This window comes from Delphinapterus leucas, chromosome 4, assembly GCF_059928025.1.
Source record: "Delphinapterus leucas isolate spDelLeu-1000000601 "Yukka" chromosome 4, BTC_Dleu_Yukka2, whole genome shotgun sequence".
NCBI lineage: Eukaryota > Metazoa > Chordata > Mammalia > Artiodactyla > Monodontidae > Delphinapterus > Delphinapterus leucas.
The window spans coordinates 105982973-106002615 of NC_143132.1; the positions used below are offsets into that span (position 1 = coordinate 105982973).

Sequence of the window (19643 nt, forward strand, 5' to 3'; positions counted from 1 at the left end):
TTCTGCTCTGCCTTGTTGAAACTTAAGCCCTCATTAGGTTCTTGATTTCAGTTAATGTATTATTTATTTATTTTTTTTGCGGTACGTGGGCCTCTCACTGTTGCGGCCTCTCCCGTTGTGGAGCACAGGCTCCGGACGCGCAGGCCCAGCGGCCATGGCTCACGGGCCCAGCCGCTCCGCGGCATGTGGGATCCTTCCGCACAGGGGCACGAACCCGTGTCCCCCGCATCGGCAGGCGGACTCCCAACCACTGCGCCACCAGGGAAGCCCCAGTTAATGTATTTTTCAGTTCAATACTTTCTTTTAAATTTTTTAGTTTCCATTTCTCACCTGAAATTCTTAGTATTGTCTTTTATTTCCATGAACATATTAAGCAGAGTAATATTAAAATCTGCATCTAACAACCCCATTATCTTGATCTGCTATGAATCTGTCCCTACTGACTGTTTTTTCTGTTGTCCTCTTGTTTGTCCTCATTGTTCTTCATCTTGTCTTGTTTTCTCATATGCCTGGTTATTCTTAATGGATATCATACAGGAACAATTGCAAAGATAATTTGAGGCTTAAGATAATGCTCCCTTCTTCCAGAAAAGATTTATATCTGCTTTGGTAATTGGCTAGGGGCACTAGCAATCTTTTTTTTTAAATTGGGGTATAGCTGTTTTACAATGTTGTGTTAGTTTCTACTGTACAGTGAAGTGAAGCAGAATTCCCTGTGCTATACAGCAGGTTTTCATGTTTTCTATTTTATACATATTAGTGTATATATGTCAATCCCAATCTCCCAATTCATCCCACCCCTCTCCATTCCCCTTGGTGTCCATATGTTTCTTCTCTACATCTGTGCCTTTATTTCTGCCTTGCAAACTGGTTCATCTGTACCATTTTTCTAGATTCCACATATATGCGTTAATATACAATATTTGTTTTTCTCTTTCTGACTTATTTCACACTGTGTGACAGTCTCTAGGTCCATCCACGTCTCTACAAATGACCCAATTTCGTTCCTTTTTATGGCTGAGTAATATTCCACTGTATATATGAACCACATCTTTTTAATCCATTTGTCTGTCGATGGACATTTAGGTTGCTTCCATGATCTGGCTATTGTAAATAGTGCTGCAATGAACATTGGGGTGCATGTGTCTTTTTGAATTATGGTTTTCTCTGGGTATATGCACAGTAGTGGGATTGCTGTGTCATATGGTAGTTCTATTTTTAGTTTTTTGAGGAACCTCCATACTGTTCTCCATAGTGGCTGTATAAATTTACATTCCCACCAACAGCGCAAGAGGGTTCCCTTTTCTCCACACCCTCTCCAGCATTTATTGTTTGTAGATTTTTTGATGATGTAGGGGCACTAGCAATCTTGAATCATCTTAATTCAGTCAGGAATTGAGATGATTCAAAACTGGGCTTCAGCCCCCATGGGTGCTTGTCTATTTCTGGTTCATCCTTACTTTCAGGGAATAACCTATTAAGATCCCAACCGAAAGCCTGGTGGTTTTTATCAGGTCTTCCCTTCCTTGACTGGCCCTGAACTCTAGATTTTTGTCCCTGTAGCTCCATGAGGCTCTCAAAAGCTCTGCCCAGATTCTTAGCCTTTCAGTGACCTTTTTAAGAATTGGCAGATAGATGCCACTACTGGAATCATCTCTAGGGGAAAACTGGCTCCAACTGTTGAGCTCACCTTATTTTCTTTGAACTGGGACCCATACTTCCCCACCACCTTTGTAACTCTCTCATGCCTTCAAACATATGTTTTAATATTTTGACCAGATTTTCTATCTATTCTCAGAAGGAGGGTGAGTTCAAATAAGCTAGTCCTACCAAATCATCTTTTTATCCCATAAATCTTGATATGTGGTCTTATATTTTCCACTGTGATTTCCTTTTTCATCTATGGATCACTGAGAAGTGCTAAAGTATTTAAAAAATTAATAATAAAAGAGCAATGATTAATATTTTATAAAGTCTATAAAATGGTTTCATATCTAGTGTATCACAACCACCTCCTTAGATGGTAGGTAGATTATTATCACCCTTATTAACAGATTGGGAAACTGGGTTTAAAGTGACCACTTAAGATCATACAGAGGATGAGAAAACATTACCCCTATTTGAATTTACTGTATTTCACTGCTCTCATATTTATTTTCTGTCTTCCCCCTCTACAATGTAAGCTCTTTGAATGCAGGGGCCTCGATTTCCTTTTTCACTGCACCCTTCATATGGCTTAAACAGTACCCAGCATGCACCAGATGGTTGGTATATTTTTTAAATTGATAAAAGCTATCAAAGGAATGAATGATAAAAGGAAGATACTCCTTATATTGCAATTCTGAATAATAAAAATTTATATTTATACACTACTGTGTAGTTGTGAAACGATTTTTAAATACTTTATGCATTTCTATTTATAACAATTCTAGATAGATTTTATCATCTTTCTCACTTTAGAGTCACAGTGAAGTTAAGGGACTTAGTCACAGAGCCAGTAAATGGCAGGGCTGGGACTCTGAACTTCATTCTCATACTTCAGCTACAAAAGGATAGGGCTATTTCCACTAGAGTACAATTGATTCCATATATTGCAATGGCTCCCCTAGGTTACTTCCAGGATTGCATAATCCTGTGGGAATTCAATATGTATGTCAGCTTTCTAATGTTTAATTTATATTGCAAATAGCTGATTGAAAATAAAGCTGTAGCTCTGAGCTGGTCTTGAAATTTGTGTGTGTGTAGAACACAGAAAATATTTAAAATGGTAAGCAAATACATGATGGTCAGTCACTGGAGGTCTAAAAATGGTTAAACAGATATCCGTGTATCTGCATTCATATACACGAACACCTTACTGAAAATAAGTAAAATGTGATCTAAATCAGCTTCCAAGTCCATACAGAGTACAGCTGAGTACATATGAAGCACAAACATTATTAGTGAGCTATTAGGAAGGATCCTTTGCTTTGTTAAAAAGTTAAAAATGAATTAGCACACATTTACTGGAAGCGTCAAAACTGAGGATAGCTGATGCTATAATATGGCACAGATAAAACTATATACAAAAGAAGGGTTAAAATATTTAACAATCAAGTTCTTGCAGACATGGAATCAAGGGAACTATAAAGGACAAATCACTGCTGAAGGAAATAAGACAGATGGCTAGGCTAAATAACTGAGTGTTTGTTCTTGAGTAATTTTTGACTAAATAAGAACTTGAGGAAAAAATATGGAATAAAGCAATGCATCCTAGCTAAGCAGATTAATTCTCCTCTTAAAGAAAGCAGCTCTCTAACATTAGAGCTAATGTGTTAAAGGGCTATATAGATACATAAAAAATACTACAATATGACAGATGTAGAATTATTAAATCTGATACATGGGAACACAAATTTCCTAAAAGGGTATTTAAAATCTTGGAATGGAACTATCTAATAAAGAAAGACAAAGAGGGGAACTGGGTAAACTTTCAAATGTTTAAACCTAAGAAGGAAATCATACTGTGTATTGTAATGCGTAGCCAATTCAGGAGAGGGCAAGAAAGGACAATCCTTATTTCTACCTAACCGCTTATGGCAACATGCCAAATAAACACTGACTCCTAAGTGATACCCCTGCACCTGTTAAATTTACCCTTCTAACTTCATTCTAACCTTCTTATAAAGGGTGTCCAGAAGGAATAAAGGATGCCTCAGAACCCCAAATATTCATCTTCTTCTCTGGTCTTAGGCAAGGAGCCACAGTGGAGGGAAAGAGGGATTAGAACAGTTCTCTCTCTGGGTGTGGTAAGACGTGGTGCCAAGTGTGCTTTATGCTACGGACCTCGAAGCATGGGAGAGCTAGGACCTCTGAGAAAGGGTAGATTTGGCTCTGGTCCAGGCTCTGAGGGATGGTGTGGACTTGACAAGTGAGTGTTTCACACAGACCAGCCAGTCACTGGGGAGAAAAGCAGATAGAGATTATGGGAAAAGGACATGGACACCTTGACAAACTGTGTCTCTGACGAGTATCTCACCTTCTGGGGTCCCAGAAACACAAGTGAGGCAACATAAAATGGGTACAGATCTATCTGAGTACACACAAAAAACAGTAAACAAGTACATAAGAGCTAGAGGGTGAGATCCAGAGAGGAAGGCAAAGGACAGAGGAAGAGGGATTTAAATCATATTATATTTGAACACTGATCGTAGGGTTGTGATTTATCCAGGCTATTTAAAGAGGGGGAATGTGTACTGGAGTCATACTCCTGGGTCTGTGTACTGCCTTCACTACTTATTAGCTATAGAGCAAGTTCTTATGCCTTAGTTTCCTATCCTCCCCACAGTACAGGGATAATAACAGCACAAACCTCAGAATTCATGAGGACTAAGAGAGTTAAAACAGGTAAAGTACTTAGAACATTGCCTGGCACCTCCTTTTTTCTTTTCAGTTACTAGTACTTTTTACCCCCGGATTTGCCAAAGGATTAACAATAACAGAAAAGATGAAATTAAGGCTAATCTCTTACTTCTTGTCAAGCAGATGTGGCAAAAGGGTTGATGGATTTCAACTTAAACAAAAATCTAAGTCTTCACTTGAATCACCTAATATTATGTTCGTATTGTCACTGTCCAACATTTCCAGGAATAATTTAGAATAGGTTGCCTAACGCTTTTGGAAACAACAATATTTGAAGCAGAAAACTAACCAACGGGTAGGGCTATTCTGAATAAACACAAGGGGGAAAAGAATTTAAAAACCACTATACTTATGCCACAAATGTGAAATTCATATTAGAGAGAAGTCAAAATGCAAAGAAAGACAATAATGCTTATAAGTGAATTTAAAACATAATTAGAACACTTAAATGCATACTATATTAAACATAAAATAGAATACAGAAAACCTAAGCATTTATGCTAAAGCATTCAATAATACAGAAAGAAATCAAAAGGAGAAAAGTTGAAATAATTTTTAATTATATATAGTCAGAACATTTTCAAATACATACAGAGAAAAAGAGAAAGTCAAAGTCAAGCATTTATTAGCACAAAGAATAAAAAAGAAAACAGAACTGAAAGATTTAATTTTTCTAAAATATAATACAGTTAGAAAAAATGCTTATTTTTAAAGAAGGAAACTATAAACCCAAACTTTAAATATCCCTAACTTTTATGAAATAATGTAACCTTTATATAATTCAGCTAAAATGGAAAGAGTTGGAGAGTAAATGGTTCAAAAAAGAGGGTCCATGCAAATGTATAGTGTTTTTCAATAGGTGGACAATCAGCTGAGCTGTGTAAGGACCATGAAGGGCACTCTAAATGGGGTATCACTGCTTCAAGAGTGGAAGGCAAAATGGTTACTCTGGACAAGTTTTGGTGAGTAGCCTGACTTTTATCTTGGATACAATACTGGCAAACGTAATTATATTGATTTAAGAACACTCAAAGAAAAGGACTGCACAATAGTCAGAATGTATTTGCAAGGCACAGATCTTGCTATGCTAATACAATAGCTTTTTTGAGATGACAGAGAATGGATAGAGAGAGCTGGGCAGATAACATTTATCTACATTTTAACAATGCTTTCAACCCTGTGCTGCATATCAGCATGCTGAGAAATTAAGAGATGAATTGTATAAATGATGTAATAGACTGAATTTCTAGTGGCTTATAGGTTAAAAATAAAGGATTATTATTCTTTCAGATGCAGAAATATACACACATACACATACAGATGTATCTCAGGTTTCAATTTGCAGCTAGACTAATATGAAATAAAATAAATGTAGCTTATACATTAATCATTTTCAGGGAAGTTTAATTTGATAGCATTCAAGTATTTAGACAACTTATAAGAAAAAAATTCTGGAAGCAAACAACAGCAACAAAGAATCTGGCTAGTAATTTGCTTTCACCCACAAAATATAGGCAAAGGAAACCTATTTAATGAAACACACCTTTTATCCTTCAAAATTAGTGTCATATAGGTTGTTTTACCAGTAGAATTTTTCTTCAACATTTGTGATAATAATTTTCCTATGTTTTTTGGATGCACAGAAAATTCAGTGAGCTCAGGTAAAGACTTGATAAATCCATACTAGCAAATATTGATAGTATTTTGAAATTCACTGATTTCTTTTTGAATGGTTGTAACTCTTTAGAGAGACAGTCTAATGAGTGAGGTCCTATCTTAGTGAAAAGACATAACAAGGTTGGGTTATACTTTCAATGATGTTATTTGGAATCAACGGCAAGCTCAAGTTAAGTTATTTAAGCATGGATTTAAAAGAAGGAAGGGTAAACTGGTCATTCATTCGTCCATTCATTCAGTTGTAAAATAATTAAGAAACTGTGTATCTACTACATGCTAGGCATTGTGGATACTAACTAAATCCTCTACAATCCTAAAGTTTATATTCTAGTTAGAAGATATGTTTAAAAAGATGCTAATTAAAACAGCTATGATTGGAGGGTTGTGCTTTTTTTTTTAACAATTCTCAGGTACTGAAATGGAAAAGGTTACTGTATATCACAGGCTATGTGCAGGGTCAGTTTGACTTAGTGAATGTCTAAATGAAAAAATATTTTCAAAAGAATTACAATATAACCTTCAGTACCTATAGTTACCTAAATATTTTTAAATTCTTTTAAAAGATGTTTAGAACTAATTTAATGAAACAAAAAAGAGCGACACCATTAGAAATATCAATTGACATCATGTAAATGAGGGGTTCTGAAGTATTAAAGTTTCTTTGAGCACTTAAAGCCAGTATTTTGGAACCCATTATCAGGCTTCAACTCCTTGAAAGCTTACAGAGGAAACAGTTACTAGGGCAAGCATTCATATTATATATTTTTTCATAACAATAAATCACCTAGCAATTTCAGTATCTGTGGTTATCACATCAGTGTCATCCGTTTTCAACTGGTTATGACTCCGATTAAGATCTGAATTAACGGAATTAGACTAATAACTATCGCAACATATATTCACTGTGTTGGTTGATAATAAGTGCCACACTTATAATTTATAGCACCACAGTGTTTTATAAGCACTATTATGTTATTAATTAGTTACACTGATCAGAATACCACATAACATAGCGGTACTAAAATATTATAATTTGCTTAGACTACTTTGCATCTATTATTATATCTATTTGTACTACGGGTGACCATAAGCATAACTGAAATCAGATAGATTGTTTCCACTAACAATACCAAAATATGCCAAAAGCCAAAAGAACAGAATTCTACAGAGGATTTTTGCCAGTGGAATTCACTTGTTTTCTTAATACACCATAAAATTAGTTGATCTAGGAAAAGAGTATAAAGTCAGGATTTAAGGGGGTCAAATAAGGTGAATTCTATATATACATTTATATGTATAAATTAGTTCACGTTTAGTTCGAATCTACTTATTTGTAGTGTTCTGCCACCTATATCTACAGGGTTTTGTTGTTGTTGTTGTTTGTTTTTTTGGATTTGCTTTGAGGGCTTGGCTCTGACGGAACGCTGCTATTAAGCATTCTAAACCATCATACTTAAAACATTTTAGGTTCTATAACATCTCAGCTTCCATTTGTAAGTTGGGGGTGTAAATTTTTTCTGGTTGTCATAATAGAAGGTATGCGCTAAGGAAAAATTCTCAATTTTCAGATTTAGACAATAGCACTCAAAACCAGTATTTTGGGACACAGTATCAGGCTTCAACTCCTTGAAAGCTCACAGAGGAAATAGTTATTCTGCTAATTAGCCAGCAGAGTGACATGATTGTCAGTCCAAATGCATCATCCACTAACTGACTGAGAAAGAGTTGTGTGGATCTTGCTTTAAGCACTGTAATTTACAACAGTATATACAAAGCCTCTAAGAAGGAAACACGCGAAATTTTCACTCACACAAATCATAGCAAACTAAAGGGGAAATACAAATTTGTTAGAGGAGATAAAAATGTGTTAGATTTCTTTGTGTAATATTCTTGGGTGGTGGCTTCAATGTTATTTAAAGAAATAATCTACAAAAATTATGATGAATTTCTTAATCTGAATTGACTGACATTTGACATTTCATATTTTATTGTTACCTCTTAACAGCTTTTTTATGTAAAGTCGTGTTGGCAAGGGGATTCTTCTTCATCACTGCTAAAATATTTCAAAATTTTCAATCCATTTTTATGACTGATTTTGATAATTTAAGGTAAAAGTTAGAAGGAAAGAAACCAACACCAGCTCCACTTTATAATTTTGTATCTTTCCAGTCTGCCCAGATGCTTATCACTAGGATGCTTATAAACTAATCTTATGCTAGAAAACATCAGTGTCCAAGACACTGAATATAGTGTGATATACTGTGTCATAGTTTAGGTTCGTGAGGTAGCATGAGGTATCCCCTAAAGCACTTGATTATATTCTATGAAGAGAATGAAGAGAATCATGCAAACAGTGACTCCTCACTATGACTTCTTTGAAACAAAATGAACACATGTCTTTACCTTCCTCCTTTCTTCTCTTTGCTTCTTCTTCATTTCTTTCTTTGGCTTTCAATGCTTCATCAGCTTTTGCTGAAACAAAAACAATAAAATTTCTGCACTTATTTTATATCGTGGATGAAAATACTGGGAAAAGGGAAAATAAATTCATTACATATTTCTTGTGAAGTAGTCAGAAGGAAAAAAAATGGCTGAAAATCTGAAATATACCTTTTACAATCTTTATTCAGACTATTTACAATATTTATTTAGAATCTTTGAAGCTTAATTCAAGATAATCTTTGCACAAAATAGAAAGAGAATTTAAGCAACAGAAGTTTAATGATGGCATATAAGCTGGGAAAAACTGTTGGTCATTAAAAGTCATCTGATTTGTCAGTGCAATGCACCTGTTTTAAACTTTGGGGGAAAGTTCTTAAGCTACAATTCACATTTGAAATATAAGAAGCTTGGTACATCTTTGGAACAGTATCAAATTAGGTAGCATATTATTTTTTTTCATTGCATATCATCATAGCAGTTCTTTATTCATGTTATGACAGCATTTGGTAAAAAGAATCTTTTTCCCTCTAGAAACCTCTTCCCTTATTACTTAATTATCTACTAGTTGCTCAACTGCAGGGGTTTTCAAACACTTTGCTACAGATGTTAGAGAAGATTAAAAATATACAGCACAGTAACAAGGGACTATCAATATACTCTGTAAATTAATTAAATTTCTGTTCTAGCACATCATTTATTCCAAAGCATTAACGTCTCAAAGGAGCGATTCTCCTTTATTGCCGGCTCACTGCCTGATGAGTGAACTAAGTGAAAATAAGTCTCTAATAGCATTATAGTTGATGAAATATTAAGTTAAAAAAGTATTGCCTTGTCAAAAGAAAAAGAATCAAACTGTGCCAGCATTAAACTTTGGATGAGCCTTTATTATAATGATAACAGCAATGTAAACCGTGATTTAAAAAATAAAAACACTTACTCTTTAGCTTTTTGCTGCATATATTTTTCCTATGCAAAATCAGCATATCCTTTTGAAGTATAAAACCTGGCTTAAAAGAGTAATTTAAAGAAAATACACACCTTATACATAACTATTTTTCTTCAAAAGTTTGAGTTTTCACTGTCATCATTGACAGTTTCTTAAAATGTAAAACATATAATGGTGTTGTGAAGTGTTATATCCAATTACACAGACATCTGTTTCCATTTACAAGCTTTAATACATACTTAGACTGCATTTAAAGTCATGAAATATTAAAACTTTTATGCCACTCTGTATCATTGCAAGAATCTATTAAATTAGATAATAAAAACAAACCACCAGTAATTCTAAAGACTTTTACTTCATTTACACTTTATTCTCCCTGGTAGAAGGACAAGGATAATAGAAATTCCATTTAAATTCAATTTTGGTTATATGTGTAATTGTAGATATACCCCTTGAGTCATGTAAAATGCTCAGCTTATGTTTCCTTCAAATTATCCCGCTCAGATTCACATTCTACTCCTTACAACCGTCTTCAATATGTATTAGCAGAGCTCATTAGACTGAAATTTAATAATGCAAACATCAGGTGGATTTCAAGAACCTCCATTAACAACGTAAGATGGATTGCTTATATATAGCTCTTGGGCCAACTGGGCACAATTTAAATTCAATAAACTACCCTGCCTAAATCTGATTTATCTATTTCACTATGCTGGTTTGTCCCTTCTTACTGATTTGTTGCTATACATGGACAATTCATTGGAATATTGTTTTATATGGTTTTCTTTAAACTGCAAATGGCTCTTGTGCTGTGGTTAAATATTTTATGTGATTGAGCTTCAGGCTGTCAGTCAAGATTCCCAAGTATGTATATGTGTGTATAAATAAAAATACTTTGAATTATGTAAAAATATAAATAATTAATTTTAAAAACACACACTTGAAAATTTTATCAATAATCAGTATGTTCTCTACAAAGGATCTGAATGAATTCACCTGAAGAAAATTCATTTATTCAAACTGAGTCATTAGGATAAACTCCTCATCGATTATTAAGGGAATATGGAAGAAATATTCTTTTTTTCCTTTTTGCTTTATGGTATTATATTTAAATGTGAATAAGGAAGAACATATGGTCATTCATACATGACTTAGTTTATCCTAAAATTTTTAATATTCTCTAAATTGTGGCAATCCCATTCTACAGATGGGCGATATGGAATCTCATTAGCTGTACCACAAAATTTGATACCAAAGAACTCAACTGGTAAGTGGTAAGATCTATTCTTACAATTTATGATCAGTCCTTTTGGACTTTACAGCAAGATCTATGGTAAAGCATATCATTTACTTACATATCAAGTACTTACATTTTCCACTAGCCTTGTACAAAACCTCCAATTCCTTGGCTCTTCCAAACTCCCCAGGCTAACAGTGCCCTCCTGGCTTTGCTTCCTTCCCTACCCAACCTGAACCCCAAGATCATCATTTCAATTCCACACTTAACAACATCCTCATCTCCCTGATTCCTTTGTTGCTGTGCCAAGCTGCTACCAACACATCTGACCAGTTTTTCTACTTTTGCTGCAGAAGCTCTCTACGAAATGGTATATACGTGTTATTGGCTATACTAGAAACCAATGATTTAGAAATTAATCTGGATCCTTCCATGTTGCTTCTTCTTAATCAGCATCCACAGTTGCCTTCCTTACTAAGGAAGTTTCCTACAACTTACTAAACTTTCTCCACTGCAAGTGCCAATAACCTCACACCAGCTCCCTCGACTCCCTTATATTTTCTCAATTTCACTCCCATTCACCTCCAAACTTTTATGTTCAACAGTCCTTATTTCTTTTTTTGCCTTGTTTCAGAAAGTAAATCCATCCACTTGTGCTTTAGAACCTACTCCCCTCCATACCCTTTAGGGTTCTTTCTGCTTCTCAAGGTTCAAACTCACTCTTCTCTATCCTCAGACTATAAATACATTCAAGTCTCACAAATCCTGTACAATATTTACTCTTCTTTCAACCAGTTATTGCCTTTTCTTGTTCCTGTTAGATTTTGCCCCCACAGCTTTTGTAATGTTCCCTAAAAACTCTCTAATAGCCAAATCTAATGGTTATCTCAGTTTTATCCTGCTATAATCTCTCCAATTTTTTTTTTAAACAGTTAACCAACCACATCTTTATCAAAATGTTCTCCTAATTCTAACAATCAGCCTTTTTTGGCTGCTGTCTCTTTTACCCACCTTTCATTTCTTGGAGTTCTGTTGCTATGCAGCCTTGTAAATAGAAGGTCTAAAATGTAACCCATGTGTCTATCATAGCTCCAGTTCTGGCCTCTTTCCAGACGATCAGAAGTTTTTTCCCAATTACTTCCTGAATACCTCCACATAGATATTTCAAAATCGTGTTCATGATTGAACTCATAATCTTTCCCTCAAACTTGATCCTCTTTCCTGGGTATTTCCTGTTTTCTCTCAGGTTAGAAACCTTTGTGACACTATCCTCCAAATCATATCCTCATGCAGTACATCGACTGACCAGGAGTTCCGTCAGATTCCACTCCGCAGATTATCTCCAGAATCCAACCAGTCCTTTGCATTTTCATTGCCAATATTCATGTTCAGGACCTCATCTCTTTTCACTTTGAATAAGAAAGGAGCTCCTGGGACCTCCCTGGGGGAGCAGTGGTTAAGAATCCACCTGCTGGGCTTCCCTGGTGGTGCAGTGGTTGAGAGTCCGCCTGCCGATGCAGGGGACACAGGTTCGTGCCCCGGTCCGGGAAGATCCCACATGCCGCGGAGCGGCTGGGCCCGTGAGCCATGGCCGCTGGGCCTGCGCGTCCAGAGCCAAAAAAAAAAAGAATCCGCCTGCCAATGCAGGGGACACGGGTTCAAGCCCTGGTCTGGGAAGATCCCACACGCCGCCGAGCAATTAAGCCCGTGCGTCACAACTACTGAGCCTGCGCTCTAGAGCCCGTGAGCCACAACTATTGAGCCCACGTGCTGCAACTACTGAAGCTCACGCTCCGTAACAAGAGAAGCCACCACAATGAGAAGCCCACGCACCGCGATGAAGAGTAGTCCCCGCTTGCAGAAACTAGAGAAAGCCCGTGTGCTGCAACAAAGACACAACACGGCCAAAAATAAATAAATAAATATATTTAAAAAAAAAAAAAGGAGCTCCTATTTGATCTATGTACTTTTAATACTATCCCTCTAATGAACCCTTTATATTACCACCAGAGCAAGGAATGTATTCCTTTTATGTATCCCCAGTAGCAAGCACAGTATGTAGAAATGAAATGCTCAACAATTACAAAATAAATAAATCTAGCATTCTAAATACTATCACATCACACTACCTCTGAAGGCGCCCTGCTGTGCAAATATATGTAAATCCAATCTCCTTAGCATACCATCTAAAGCCTTTCACAGTCTGATCTCAATGAACTTTCTAGCCTCATCATTCACCAATTTTTTTTTTGGCCACGCTGTACTGCATATGGGATCTTAGTTCCCCCACCAGGATTGAACTCACACCCCCTGCAGTGGAAGTGCGGAGTCTTAACTACTGGACCGCCAGGGAAGTCCGTTATTTATCAATTCTCCTTCATCACTTCAAGGATGCATGGCCTTGTGGGGCCACACTGCCTTCTGTCTGTATTGCCATGCCTTTGTTCTTGCTGGAGTGCTCACCTTATTTTCTTACTGAGAAAACCTTATCAGAAATTTTTAGTTCAACACCCTCTTCTGTGAAACCTTCCCTGATCAACACTCCTTGCCTTCAAATAGATCTGACTGCTCCCTGCTTTCTTCTTAGGCACTTCAGTGCCTTCCTTATGGAATGAACAATACTTTATTCCTTCAGTAGAGAAAATATGCATCTACTTGAGTGCAGGGCACATAGTAAGTGTGACAGAAATTGTTAAGCATTCCCTTCTTCATGAGTCTTTAGGCAGACTATATTTTCTAGTCTTTCTTGAAGAATACACTTGTATTCAACCAATGAAGTGTGAATATAAGTGTATCATGTTTCCATACTTGGCCTACAAAAAACTCCCATACATCCTCATTCTCTTGCCCTATCCATTGGCTGAATAGAGGACTCATGGAGGGCCAACCACAAGATAAAAGAAATCTGAGTCACCAAATTTCTGCAAGGAGTAGTGCTTTCCTAATGACTTGCATTATACTGTGATATAAGCACAAAACAAATATATATGTATATATAATACATATGTGCATATATATTACTCATTGAAGTATGGCTGATTTACAATATTGTGTTAGTTTCAGGTGTACAGCAAAATGATTCAGTATTTTTGCAGGTTATACTCCATTATAGGTTATTACAAGTTAATGAGTATAATTCCCTCTACAATACAGTATATCCTTGTTGTTTATCTATTTTACACACAGTAGTTTGTTTTAAGGCATTGAAATTTGGGGGTTGTTTGTTATAGCAGTTTGTGTACCTTGCCTATCTTATGAGAGGAAATCAACTGAATCAAGAATATGAAAAGACTGACAAGGTATTCAATTCATCTCCTACTTTCAAAAGGACTGTATTAAGATTCCCAGAGAAAAATTTTTTATAAGGGGTTAACAACCCTCATTCAGAAGTTCTTTTCTATAGGTAGTCCATTTTCTGACACTGCACCACAATGAACAGACCAGAAATGTTGAGGAATTCTTAGAAAACAGAAAGCAGATGGGATCAGATCTATGGAGAAATGATTAGAGGAAATCACAGCCCAATCATATTCAGAAGACTATACAGACATTGGAGAAGGTCCAGGGATGCTTTTATTTTAGAGTCAGTGGAGACCAGGAAGAAGGTAGGCCTGTGGCAAATGTCAAATGGGAAATTATGACTGGAGCAGCTGAACAATGGCACCTTCCTGTATACGGTAAGAATGGGTATAGGCAGTGTTTGTCCACAGGTTAAAGCAGTGAGTGTAGAAGGTGTCAGGCCCAGTGAAGCAAGGGCTGATAATTACTAACTCCCAAAAGGGATGACAAGTTACTAATGTGTCCTTACCAGCAACACATCTTGTTCCCTGATACAATCAATGGAGACTGTGTATAATGAGCGGAAATGGCAGGATTACAGGGATTGTCAAATATAAAGATGAATGACCAACCTAGAACTACCAGACATTCAAGGAAAACCAATCCCTTGAGACAAAACGAACAAAACAACATAAACAACAATTACATTAAAGAACAACTAAACAGAGGAATGAGAGTTAATAAGGCAAACAGTGTATATAATACCCTTAAAGTGATTTGAGAAGATATTGATTGCATCTTGGAAATTAAAATTTTTTTTTTTTTTTTTTTTTTTTAGTACGTGGGACTTTCTCTGTCGTGGCCTCTCCCGTTGCAGAGCACAGGCTCCGGATGCGCAGGCCCAGCGGCCACAGCTCACAGGCCCAGCTGCTCCGTGGCATGTGGGATCCTCCCGGACTGGGGCACGAACCCGCGTCCCCTGCATCCGCAGGTGGACTCTCAACCACCAGGGAAGTCCTTGGAAATTAAATTTTGATGATCAAAATAAAACTCCATACATGAGCTGAAGAGCAGGATGAATATAGCTGAAGATTAAATAAGTGTATTATAAGGTCTAAATGAGGAATTTTCCCTGAATGAAGTGGAAAAGAACAAAGAGATTTACATATAAGAGGAAAATGAAGAGATGACATCATCATCATCATCAAAGCTAACATTTATGGAAGGCTTACTATGTGGCTTTGTGTTTGTATGCATGTGTGTATACCACTTATTCTCATATTGGCTCTATCGCCATTTTACAGAGGAGGGAACTGAAGTAAAGTAGAGAAGTAAAGTAACTTTTTCAAGGTCATAGAGGTAGAAGCATAGAAGATCCGTATGTTCCGATATCCATCTAAGAAGGTACTGAGATAGATTTGTATGTATTGATGATATGGAAAGATTTCAACACAAATATTAAGAATAAAAAAGCAGGTTGAATAGCAATATATAGCAGGATCCCATTTACTGAACAAAACAAAGTACATGAATATATATGTAAATGAATAAAAAGAAGACAGGAAGTATGCATAGAAAACACTGAATTTACTTGCCTAAGCTAGAAAGTGGCAGAGCAGGGTTTCTACCCAAATCCAACAGGTGTGCTCTTTATTATATTACCCTTATTTTAAAATATATATGTACCCTAATACTCCGTCTACAAACTTAAGAAAATTATTCTCTCAAGATGTTGAAGTTTTGTGATACTCTAATATCAGTTTTGGAACCCAGAGAGAAATGTTCTAATGAACTGCAAATAAAAACATCTAGAAAAATGTATACCTTGGCTTATTTCAGTTTAATATAATTCTTAGTGTTTTTCACACTAACACTAAGAAAATGACCAAGACACTAGGGTATTTCATAGGCACTGCTGTGTCAAAATATCTTAAGCAATGATTGTAAAACAGGATGATTTATAATCAGGATACTAGTATTACATCTAGCATTGTCCATCCCATCCTTCACATGTATATGGACTTTACTGGATTAGTTATAAATATACATTTGAGAAATTTTTCTAATATTTTTAAATTTCCACTACATTTACCATTTACCATGGCACATGTTTATTCAGTTCAAATGTTGTCATAGGCTTTAAAACAAAATGTGAGTAAAACAGATATGATATAAACAAACAATAAAGAGTCATTTCCCAAAAAACTCTAAGTAAGGGTATTTTATCTAGGTAAGTTATTACTCTGCATATTTTACTGATGAAGAAATAAAGGGCCCAAGAAAGTTAAATAATTAGTGAAAGGTCAGAAGGACTAAGATTCAGAGCCTGTGAATTCTAGTTTAATGCTTTTTTTAAAGCCTATTTCTTACCTATTCACTCACTTGGAAGCAAATAGTAAACAAAATTAGAGAATAATGAACTGCTTCCATGTATAAGTTACTATTTATAGAGAAACTTTTATCTGAATATACATTATTCAGAATCACATGGGAACACTGTTTGCAGATGACATGATACTATGCATAGAGAATCCTAAAGATGCTACCAGAAAACTACTAGAGCTAATCAATGAATTTGGTAGAGTAGCAGGATACAAAATTAATGCACAGAAATCTCTTGCAGTCCTATACACTAATGATGAAAAATCTGAAAGAGAAATCAAGGAAACACTCCCATTTACCACTGCAACAAAAAGAATAAAATACCTAGGAATAAACCAAACCTACAGAAGGAGACAAAAGACCTGTATGCAGAAAACTGTAAGACACTGATAAAAGAAATTAAAGATGATACAAACAGATGGAGAGACAGAACATGTTCTTGGATTGGAAGAATCAACATTGTGAAAATGACTATACTACCTAAAGCAATCTACAGATTCAATGCAATCCCTATCAAACTACCAATGGCATTTTTCACAGAACTAGAACAAAAAATTTCACAATTTGTATGGAAACACAAGAGACCCCAAATAGCCAAAGCAATCTTGAGAAAGAAAAACAGAACTGGAGGAATCAGGCTCCCTGACTTCAGACTATACTACAAAGCTACAGTAATCAAGACAGTATGGTACTGACACAAATACAGAAATATAGAACAAGGGAAAAGGATAGAAAGCCCAGAGATAAACCCACGCACATATGGTCACCTTATCTTTGATAAAGGAGACAAGAATATACCATGGAGAAAAGACAGCCTCTTCAATAAGTGGTGCTGGGAAAACTGGACAGCTACATGTAAAAGGATGAAATTAGAACACTACCTAACACCATACACAGAAATAAACTCAAAATGGATTAAAGACCTAAATGTAAGGCCAGACACTATAAAATTCTCAGAGGAAAACATAAGCAGAACACTCTATGACATAAATCACAGAAAGATCCTTTTTCACCCACCTCCTAGAGGAGGGTCAAATGTTTATTCAGTTCAAATGCTGTCAATGGAAATAAAAACAAAAATAAACAAATGGGACCTAATGAAACTTAAAAGCTTTTGTACAGCAGAGGAAACCATAAACAAGGTGAAAAGACAACCCTCAGAATGGGAGAAAATATTTGCAAATGAAGCAACTGACAAAGGATTAATCTCCAAAACTTACAAGCAGCTCATGCAGCTCAATAACAAAAAAACAAACAACCCAATCCAAAAATGGGCAGAAGACCTAAATAGACATTTCTCCAAAGAAGATATACAGATTGCCAACTAACACATAAAAGGATGCTCAACATCACTAATCAGTAGAGAAATGCAAATCAAAACTACAACGAGGTATCACCTCACACCAGTCAGAATGGCCATCATCAAAAAATTTACAAACAATAAATGCTGTAAAGGGTGTGGAGAAAAGGGAACCCTCATACACTGTTGGTGGGAATGTAAATTGATACAGCCACTATGGAGAACAGTAAGGAAGTTCCTTAAAAAACTAAAAATAGAACTACCATACAACCCAGCAATCCCACTAATGGGCATATACCCTGAGAAAACCATAATTCAAAAACAGTCATGTACCACAATGTTCATTGCAGCTCTATTTACAATAGCCAGGACATGGAAGCAACCTAAGTGTCCATCGACAGATGAATGGATAAAGAAGATGTGGCACATATATACAATGAATATTACTCAGCCATAAAACGAAACGAAATTGAGTTATTTGTAGTTAGGTGATGGACCTAGATTCTGTCACACAGAGTGAGATAAGTCAGAAAGCAAAAAACAAATACCATATCCTAACACATATTTATGGAATCTAAAAAAAAAAAAAAGAAAAAAAGAAAATGGACAGAAGAATCTAGGGGCAAGACGGGAATAAAGATGCAGACCTACTAGAGAATGGACTTGAGGATACAGGGAGAGGGAAGGGTAGCTGTGATAAAGTGAGAGAGTGGCATGGACATATATACACCACCAAATGTAGAATAGATAGCTAGTGGGAAGCAGCCACATAGCACGGGGAGATCAGCTCAGTGCTTTGTGACCACCTAGAGGGGTGGGATAGGGAGGGTGGGAGGAAGGGAGACCCAAGAGGAAAGAGATATGGGGGTATATGTATATGTATAACTGATTCACTTTGTTATAAAGCAGAAACTAACACACCATTATAAAGCAATTATACTCCAATAAAGATGTTAATAAATAAATAAATAAAGGTGGTGGTCTGTGTTTTATGGGAAGAAATTTATAAAAATATGTGACAAATTATATTAACTTTGAATCAATGGTGGCATATATGCTTTTAAGTAAATCATTATAGATCTAACAACTTGGTTGAAAAAAGGACAAAAATTTTGAATCCAACGAAATGAAATTACTGGGAACATCAGAATTGCAAAGGCCTTATTTTTCTTTACTTATTTGAAAACAGCAACCCCCAGATGTTTCTACAAGTCTAGATATGAACTTAAAAATGACAACAGAGAAAAAAAAACATTTAGAAAATAGACTTGTATTAGATAAGAAACAAGAATGACTTTCAGAAAGAATAAAATTATAATTAATATAAAAATGTAATGTTAAAAGAATCCTAATAGGCTGTGATCTTGAAGGCTTTTTCTCAGATGTTTTTGCTGGGTTTTACCTATAGTTCTTGTACTTATCTAGACCTCAACACAGTAGATAACCTAAAAACTCACAAGCTAACACTATCAAATTCATTGATAAAATTGCTCATGGACATAGCTGCTCCTTCTGCATGTTTAAAGCTTATATAGCTATAGTTATAATATTAGCTTCCCCAGTGCCTCTGCCTCTTTTGCACACAGAGCATAGAAGAGAACATATCAATACAAATGCACACAAAACAAATACATGCATTGAGAGACATAAACTGTCTTGCACGGTGAAGGAAAACAATTTAAAAAAACAAGTGTACACGTAAAAATGTTCAGTCATGTCTTGTATTTGAAATGATTATTCTGAATCTGCCTCAAACAGCATCAGGTTCAACAGTAACTACAACTGAAAAACTATTTCACAAACATGAAACTGAAGTGATTGCAGAGCTACTGCAAAAAAAAAAAAAAAAGCCATCATTCATCAACAGTAAATGCCCTAGAAATATTAATTTTTGCTAGATCACCTTACAAGCAGGATTCTTTTCATTAGTTCCTTCGAGTGTCCATCCAAAACAGATTTACAAACCAGATAAAACAGAT

The 19643-nt window shown here is 35.8% G+C and overlaps 1 protein-coding gene across 4 annotated transcripts in view; it reads right to left on the reverse strand.

Annotated features, from left to right (window-relative positions):
• Window positions 1-19643, reverse strand: part of RSRC1 (arginine and serine rich coiled-coil 1) — a 466849-nt gene that overhangs the window by 79880 nt on the left and 367326 nt on the right. For all 4 annotated transcript variants that reach the window (XR_016392917.1, XM_089910045.1, XM_089910044.1 and 1 more), the window contains one exon: window positions 8482-8550. Coding sequence is in view for 3 of the 4 variants with exons in the window: in XM_089910045.1 (XP_089766171.1) it covers window positions 8482-8550 (69 nt within the window). In the remaining variant the exon portion in view is untranslated. The remainder of the gene's footprint in view (window positions 1-8481; window positions 8551-19643) is intronic.